Below are 9,179 nucleotides of genomic sequence, written 5' to 3'. Positions count from 1 at the left end.
TTTTTTTTACTTTGACTGAGATTTAATATATAACTAACTAAATAGCTAGCTAGCTAAATAGACAGACACACACACACACACACACACACACACACACACACACACACACACACACACACACACACATACCATAGCCTACTCCCCATGACAGACATGTGTTGTCGGTAAGACCACCCTCGATTGCTGGAGAGAGATGGAGGGAAGTTTTCAAGACGGAGGTCCGACGCCATTGTGACGTCACGGCTGCCCCTCTTTCTTTATTCACCGCCGACCGCAGGAACCGCAACTGAAAATCAAATGAAAATCAATGGAGTAACTTTGATACTTTATAACTGTCTAACTTCGGCGTCGGAAAGCGTCTCCTGCCATGCGACCGTGAAGATCACAGCATCCTGCAAGAGGTGAGAAAGTTTTATGAGTGAAGTCGCCGTTCACTGACAAAGACGGTCGAAGAAAGTTACGAGTAGCGTACATTGAAAGTATATTGCCTGACCTAACGTAAATGTATGTAACACAAATCTGTTCTTTCGTTATGCTAAACGTGTGCATGTAAAGTATATGTGCACATTTATTGTGCAACGCATAAAATGTCGCTATGTTGGGAATTCTGGGAAAGACTCAACTGAGCTGATCGCATTCGTGTGGTCGTTCATTAGAAGTGCATGCATGCTTAACAATTACTGAAAAGACAAACTCTTATACATTTGCACCAAACATATTGATGTTATTATGATAACAGCATTAAAATACTCAACTAAGTGACGCCTGACTGCAAATGATGCTATCCGTGCTATATGGGGTGATCTCTATGTTTGTCAAATAAATTACTGTTTGTTAAATGTGTTGCTTGACACGTGTGCAGTCTTAAAATAAATGCAAATGATGTAACACTCATGTATTTGTATAGGCATACTTTCAATGTAAGAGCATGTGAAATATCAAGATGATCTTATTTACAGACCCAACTACTTTCAAAGTTCTACACAGCTGTAACAAATAACACATTGTACAAATGTAATCCTTTGGGCTTTTGTGATGAAATTACTTCACAATGGCTGACTGACAAAATAATATGTTTTTCTCGCATCTCTTTCAGTTTGTCACCATGTCTGTCCTGTTCTGGATATTCTGCACCCTCCAATAATGAACGGCACTAAGAATGGGACAACGGTGGCCAACACCACTATCGGTCTGTATGACGGTGGAGCTGTGGTGCTGGAATCTGTCTCTATCATCATCATAGCCATACTGGCATGTGTGGGAAACCTGGTTATTGTGTTGACGCTGTATAAGAAGCCCTACTTACTGACACCCAGCAACAAGTTTGTCTTCAGCCTGACTTTTTCCAATCTGCTGTTGTCTTTACTAACGCTGCCCTTCGTAGTGGCCAGCTCGGTGCGCAGAGATTGGATCTTTGGGGTGGTTTGGTGTAACTTCACCGCACTGCTTCATTTGCTTGTCAGCTCATCTAGCATGCTTACGCTGGGGGCCATTGCTATTGACAGGTCAGTCATTATTTTCATAAGCATGAAATACATTTACGTTTATGCATTTGGCAGACACTTTTATCCAAAGCAACTTACAGTGCATTAAGAGGTATACATTCCCTGGGTTCGAACCTATGAAAATTTGCGCTGCTAATGCAATGCGCTACAACTGAGTTATACAGAAGGTACAGTAAATAGAAAAACTTGATTCTGATTGGTCACTTGCAGCATCTGCAGTTAGATATGTTTGTAGAATGACCTCTAAACTTGTCCCTGGCAACCAATCTCCTACACTGTGCTAGTTTCACTTTGCCAACATCACTTGTAACATTTCATAGTTTTGTTCTTCTTTCATGATAAAACAATTTAAATTAATATCCTATTTGGTAAGTAGCTATATAAAAGGTAGAACAAAATCAGCTTCAGTCAGTCATTAAATAATGTAAAATAAACATCTACAGGATTGTACAAAACCCAATTCTGTGTTGAGGTCCTGATCACCATCTTTATTCTGCGGCAATGTCTGGATGTATTATATAGTTTATTGCTTATATGTCCTGTGAAATGCAAAAAAGGAATGTCTTTGTTTTTCATCATAATTTCCAGCATAAATGTGACCTTGGACCACAAAAGTTATAAATAAATAAAGTGTATAAGTCAAAATAAAAATCGTATGGCAAAAATTAATTAGGATATTAAGTAAAGATCATATTCCAGAAAGATATTTTGTAAATTTCCTACCGTATATAATTTTTTTTATTCATCATTAGAAATATATGTGTTGCTTAGGACTTCATTCAGACAACTTTAAAGGTGATTTTCTCACTATTTTGATTTTATTTTATTTATTTTTTCGCATCCACAGATTGCAGATTTTCAAATAGTATGTCGGACAAATATTTTCCTATTTTAACAAACCATAACCATGCATCCATGGAAAGCTTATTTACTCATCTTTCAGATTATGTATAATCAATAAAATTGACTCTTATGACTGTTTTGTGTTCAAAACAAATACCATTTTTTTATCAAGATGCATTTGATTTATAAGCAGAATGGCCCAATATATAAAGTCTTGTTTTCTGAAACAAATTATACTAAGTTTTTATACCACAAATATTTTTGCAATGTTAAGCCGCCTTTCCACTGCACACAACAAACGACGGCCGATAAACCGGAAGTCATTAATTCCCTATGGCAGTGGTTCCAAACTTTTTCAGCATGCGGCCCCCCTTGTGTACGGTGCATTCCTTCGCAGCCCCCCAAAGAAAATTTGTGAGAAAAAACTGTTCTAAAACTCAACATTTCAATAAAAAAAACATTAAATTATACAAAAAAGTAGTGCTTTTGGTTAGTAGCCTTATTTTTTAGGTTTAATTACACTGAATTCCTGAAAAATTAATGTATTTCATAAAATGTCATAAAACTGGGGCCCCCCTGGCACCATCTTGTGGCCCCCCTGGGGGCACCGGCCCCCAGTTTGAAAACCACTGCCCTATGGAGAGTCACAAAGGGGCTGCGTGAGGTGCCGTCGTCTGCGGATACGTTATTTTCGGATATACTCTTATTCTGCCGTTTTAGACTGATGCTGCTTATAGGAGCTGATGTGTCAGCTCGGCTGCTATCTTGGATGGGTCCCCAATGCGCCCCCCTGCATTTGTTTTTTTGCTGAGGAAGGTGTATCCCCAACTACAATAATCATAACTCCTCGAATTTTTACCGGATTTTCACATTTAAGTAACGTTACATACGATTACATAATATTATAAATGGTAAAATAACCCAAATTATTGTTTAATCTTATGCGATCTGGTATCAGTAGCGTGCCGGAAATTGCAGCCGTAAGCTGCACAAAATACGAGCATAGTTGCTCGCTCCCCTTTGACTCCGATTGGCTTTGGTGCTAGCATAGAGTGAGAAGACCCAACCAATATGTCGGCGACGCTGGATTACGTTCCATGAGGCGTCTACGTATATAATGTCTATGGTTGGATCAGTTAAAAAGGAAACTTGTGAGACTACACCGCAAGCGACACGCTGACCGGAAGTGATGTATTTCAGTGTATTCCAATCAAAACACTGTGCATGGTGAAAATTATTTAATCCCTTTTCATTAATTTTACCAGTATCACTTGAATCCTTTAAAAACAACTATTGATTACTGATAAGTAAGGCTATGTTTACACGTACATGGTTATTTTGAAAACTGAGACATTTACCTGTGTTATTAATGTAGAATTCGCCTCTGAAACCAATTCTTTCTAAAAACTCCGGCCAAAGTGGACATTTTGAAAACCTTCGTTTGCACGATTCGCTGGTGATCGTGTTTCCACGATATATTTTTGAAACCGGAGAGGTTGAAATGTCAGTTTATGAAAATAGCCACCCACCTGTAAATGTAGCCTAAGACATTATTAATTTAATATGTATACGTTATTATTTTAATCTTGTCTCCATATGTTCCCTCTAAAAAATATTGTCAGTCTTTGTCATATATGCATATTTTAGAATGAAGCCTCTTGCTGGAATGACCTTCCCTCCCATGCTACAATTAAACTGAAACTTCATTACAACTGCCACTATGGGCCGAACTTCAACAATCGTTTCCGAATATCGTGTGCATTGGAAAGGCAGATTAAGATGGAAGATTAAGAAACATAGTTAAACATGACATTTGATGTTTTACTGTGTTCATGAATAAGATACACAAGTCAGACCTTTTCAGCTTGAGCTATCAATACACAAACCTTAAAGTCACACTCTCAGGCCCATTTGAGACACTGAAAGACCATATTCAGTATAGACTGTTTGGGAACTACGTTTTAGCCTGAATATCTTGGAGAAAGCCCCCTGTTGTTCTATTCATATACTCATGTGATTCTCAAGGCGGCCTTGATGTTTGATACAAATGTCTTACTTATTCTAGGTACTATGCTGTATTGTATCCCATGATCTACCCCATGAAAATCACAGGAAACCGAGCCGTCGTTGTCATTGTTTACGTGTGGCTACACTCTCTGGTCGGATGTCTGCCGCCGCTTTTCGGTTGGTCCGCGTTCGAGTTCGACCGCTTCAAGTGGACCTGTACGGCGGCTTGGCACAAAGAGATCAGCTACACTGCTTTTTGGGTTACGTGGTGCTGCCTTCTACCGTTGGCGGCAATGCTGGTCTGCTACGGCGTCATTTTCCGTGTGGCCCGCATCAAAGCTCGCAAGGTTTACTGTGGCACCGTAGTGGTGCAGCAGGAAGAGTCCGGTTCTCAGAAGAACGGTCGTAAGAACTCAAATACCTCAACTTCGTCTAGCGGTAGCCGGAGGAGCCTGGTCTATTCAGGGAGCCAATGCAAGGCCTTCGTCACCATCCTGGTGGTGCTGGGAACGTTTCTGACCACTTGGGGTCCGTATGTGGTAGTGATTAGTACTGAAGCACTGTGGGGTAAAGACAGTGTTTCTCCACAGATGGAGACGTTGGTCTCTTGGCTGTCTTTTACAAGTGCTGTGTGTCATCCACTTATTTATGGACTGTGGAACAAGACTGTACGAAAGGAGTTGCTGGGGATGTGCTTCGGCGACCGCTATTACAGAGAGTCTTTCGTTATACGACACAGGAACTCTCGTCTGTTTAGCATCTCGAATCGTATTACTGGTGAGACTCCATCTTCTACTCGTTTTTGTGGATTATTGTAATATACAAATTTATAAACGGATATTTGGATGATGTTTCTGACAGTGTTTGTTCTTTAACAGATTTGGGGATGTCTCCTCACCTGACGGCCATGTTTGTGGGTGGTGGTCAGCTCATGGGGCGTAGCAGCAGCACGGGAGACACGGGCTTCAGCTATACACAGGACTCAGGTAAACCTTTATTAATATTCTGCCTAAAATCTACTTTTATTTTGCTGACATGAGTCTGGAACAGTAGTTACCACTTTGGGACAGTTAGCAGTGCTTCCAATTGAAGCTACAGTATACATTTTAGCAGAATGTGTGTTCAAACATGCCATGACCTCTGTACTGCTAATGCATGCTTTACCAGATGAGCAACAGAAACATTATATTTCTAAATTTTTAAAGTTATATTAAAAACAAAATCAAAACACCCACAGTTCTTACAGAGGTGGATATGTGGTCTGCAGACTGTTGATAACAGGTTTTGCCATTTAAGGAAACACAGAGCCTATCACAGAATTTCACAGGCGGCGACGCTCGCCGTCTCCCCCACAGTCCAGACTGGTGGGGGTGGTTGGTGTTAAAATTGATATTTGATTGAAAGATGCCTGCTGTGATTTACTCTCTAGCTACAGACGTCATGCTGTTGGATGGCTACACCTCAGAAGCCTCCCACTCAACCCACTGCGCTGCCAGTAAGAGACGAAGTTCTGTCACATTTGAAGACCAAGTGGATCAAATCCCTAAAGGTATTAATATGCTTAGCTGACTAATACAAAATGTCTCAAAGTGCAGTTTTTCCATTTTATGTTTAGTTAAAAGAAAACGGTATGTTAAAAGAACACAAGTCAAACTGAGGCATTTGGAAAAGATATAGGGGCAGGAGAGGGCTTAAAGGGATAATCCAGCCAAATATCTTAATTTCCCAATGATTTACTCACCCTCAAGCAATCCGAGATACATCTGTCCGTCATCTTTTAGACGAGCACATTTGGACTTATTTTAGTAAACAAACTTGCTCTTCAAAGCTTTAAAATGGTAGCGATTTATGAGAGAGCTGGTTGCCATAGGTACGTTGCGCAATGACTTTCGTGAATCACATGAGTCTTAAATGGCTTTGTTACCAGAAGTTAGTAATTATAGTTTATAAAGTTTAAAATATGGATATTATTCTTGCAAAATCACATTGCTTACCCACTAAAGACCTTTATTAATCTCTTGGAGCCGTGTGGATTACTTCTGTTAAGGATAGGATGCACTTTTTTGGGCTTATGTCAGATGTTGATTCCTGTATCCTTGTTTTTTATCGTTATAAGCTTGGAAAAACAAGGACATATACTAAAATAACTCCAAATGTGTTTATCTGAAAGATGATGGACATGTGTATCTCGGATTGCTTGAGGGAGAGTAAATCATGGGGAAATCTTGATAATTGGCTGGAGTATTTTTTTAAGCCTAGCCCCTAAAATGCATGTTTGAGTTGTCTTAACCAGGGGCGTCATGCACCAATTTTTTTTAAGGGGGCACAGTGTGCACAGCACACAGAAATTTGTGCATACACAGACATTAAACGAAATATTATAGAGCTTTCAGTTTTTTCCATGGCACTTACATTTCTAACAATCTGAACACCCCTGCTTTCATGCAAAAACCTCCAAAATAAAAGTGTTGACTAACTTTCATGTCAAATACTACTTAATTGAAAAAATTACACATCTGAAACGGCATGTTTTATTTATTTAAGTTTTCATAAATTACTTGTTTAATTGTGTCAATAATGCATTTTGCACAACAACTGCATTATCCTATGAAATTAATGTAATTTTAAATCCATAAATTATATAAACAACGAAAACGACATAAGCTAATAGCCACATGATTGATTTTAATGTTCAATAATGATTTTAAAAAAATTGTAGATAAAATTATTAGAGGAACGCATTATTGCATCAAATTTTACCTCATATGTCAGCATGTGTGATTCCATGCCCGTGAACTCTGGCGAACTTTGGCGTTGTACCAAATATAACGTCGAGACGGCACATTTTTGCTCAAACCTACAAAATGGCAATTTTAACATGTTATAATTTATTATAAAAACCTATATGATATTTTGAGCTAAAACTTCACATACACACCCTGGGGACACCAAAGATTTATTTGACATCTTTAAAAGGTCTTGTGAAATGTCCCCTTGAAAGGTACGTTTTTAAAAACTACTTACATTTCCTAATATAAGTTTATATCTTAACATATCAGTGCCATTGTTTTGTCTCAATATGCATACCAGTGTTGTTTTTTGTAAGGTATGTTTGTAAAATCTATTTGAATGTCCAAATATAACTAAGGCCTAGGCCTGGATTAATCTAAACCCTGTCCAGGAAACTGCCCCAGAGTTTAGTTCATGAATTAGAAATGTAACAACCTTCAATGCCCATATACTGTTGAGTATGAAATAACAGAAAAGTTCAGTTCAAGCATATAAAATCTATCAAATGGTTTTATTTTTTCATCAAGGTGATCCCGCAACAGTCCAGGTGACAGCAGACATTCACAAGTCTTTGGACAGCTTTGCATCTTCTCTGGCCAAGGCTATAGAGGATGATGCTAAGATTCAACTATTTGGGGAATGGACTCAAATTCCCACCAGTCTGTTTAGTGTCCGGAACACACAGAGAGGTCCACGTTACCTGGATGGACAGAGACTTAGAATGGAAAGCATCGATGAAGGAATAGTTAAAGATGATGATGATGAAGAGGAGGAAGACGAACAACAGGAAAAAATAGTTGATAGTTCCATATAGTTTATAGACTTAAAGAACCAGGTCATTGAATGATCTGCATCCCTGAAGGTACATAAAGTCATTAAAACGTCAAAGTGTTGACGTGTTTACAAATAATTTGTATACAATGTTTTTGAATGATTTACATACAGGTTAAGAGCGTTTTAGCAGCTGCTATTTTCAATGGTGAGACCAAAGACCTACAGCGTGATAGTAAAGTGGATGTAGGCTGGTCAGGTACTAGGAGACAGTTTGTTTTTGTAAAATGACAAAAGGTACTGTAAAAATCATGTAATGTCTTCATGTATTAAGTATCTCCTGTGTATTATGTTTACTTTTATCTTAATAGGAAACTGTAACCACTTTGTTTTATGACCATGTGGTAGTTACATACTGACTGTAAGAATAATCTTAATGAAAGAGGATCCGTGATAAAAGTGGCTCTTCTCCACTTTTTCAACTTGAGGTTTATCGATGTATTCAATTCTGTAAGGTCTCATGAAGTATAAAGAAAAGTTAAAAGGACACTCCACTTTTTTTGAAAATATGCTCATTTTCCAGCTCCCCTAGAGTTAAACATTTGATTTTGGAATCCATTCAGCTGATCTCCGGGTCTGGCGGTTCCACTTTTAGCATAGCTTAGTGCAATCCATTGAATCTGATTATACCATTAGCATCGCGTTAAAAAATAACCAAAGAGTTTTGATATTTTTCCTATTTAAAACTTGACTCTTCTGTAGTTACATCGTGTACTAAGACCGACAGAAAATTAAGAGTTAAAAATTTCTAGGCCGATATGGCTAGGAACTATATTCTCATTCTGGCGTAATAATCAAGGACTTTTCTGTCGTACCATGGTTGCAGGAGGCGCAATGATATTACGCAGCGCCTGACAGTTGTCCCCTTGGTAACTTTCAATAGGAGGGGACTATTTTTGGGCAGTGTGTAAAGTCCTTGATTATTACGCCAGAAGATTTAAGTTTTAAATAGGAAAAATATCAAAACTCTTTAGTTATTTTTAGGTCTAATCAGATTCAATTTATTATGCTAAGCTATGCTAAAAGTGGTACCACCAGACCCGGAGATCGGCTGAATGGATTCTAAAAATCAAATGTGTCTCTTTATTAATGAATACAATAAAACATCTTGCCGTTTCATTGCACAGAACTTAATTTAAATGATTTAGCAAACAATGTAAATTGTGTAATAATTTGCTAACCCAAATGCCGTTTGGAATTACA

General features: G+C 38.3%; 1 protein-coding gene across 1 annotated transcript; it reads left to right on the top strand.

Moving 5' to 3' along the window:
• The first annotated feature begins 116 nt into the window (after positions 1-116).
• Positions 117-9,057, top strand: gpr161b (G protein-coupled receptor 161b). Its single transcript, XM_065251894.2, has 6 exons — positions 117-401; positions 1,097-1,505; positions 4,414-5,132; positions 5,234-5,341; positions 5,785-5,904; positions 7,673-9,057. The coding sequence occupies exons 2-6, from the start codon at positions 1,144-1,146 to the stop codon at positions 7,957-7,959; spliced, it is 1,596 nt and encodes a 531-aa protein (XP_065107966.1). The 5' UTR covers positions 117-401; positions 1,097-1,143; the 3' UTR covers positions 7,960-9,057.
• Positions 9,058-9,179: the final 122 nt, after the last annotated feature.

Source organism: Paramisgurnus dabryanus, chromosome 15, assembly GCF_030506205.2.
Source record: "Paramisgurnus dabryanus chromosome 15, PD_genome_1.1, whole genome shotgun sequence".
Taxonomy (NCBI): domain Eukaryota; kingdom Metazoa; phylum Chordata; class Actinopteri; order Cypriniformes; family Cobitidae; genus Paramisgurnus; species Paramisgurnus dabryanus.
The sequence above is the reverse complement of the archived record's forward strand: the minus strand, read 5'-3'. Positions and strand labels throughout refer to the sequence as shown.

Excerpts from the sequence above, each read along its gene's own strand:
- gpr161b (XM_065251894.2), top strand. The coding sequence starts at position 1,144 with ATGAACGGCACTAAGAATGGGACAACGGTGGCCAACACCACTATCGGT. Across the intron at positions 1,506-4,413 it reads GGGGCCATTGCTATTGACAG|GTACTATGCTGTATTGTATC; the intron begins GTCAGTCATTAT and ends TACTTATTCTAG. Across the intron at positions 5,342-5,784 it reads CAGCTATACACAGGACTCAG|CTACAGACGTCATGCTGTTG; the intron begins GTAAACCTTTAT and ends TTTACTCTCTAG.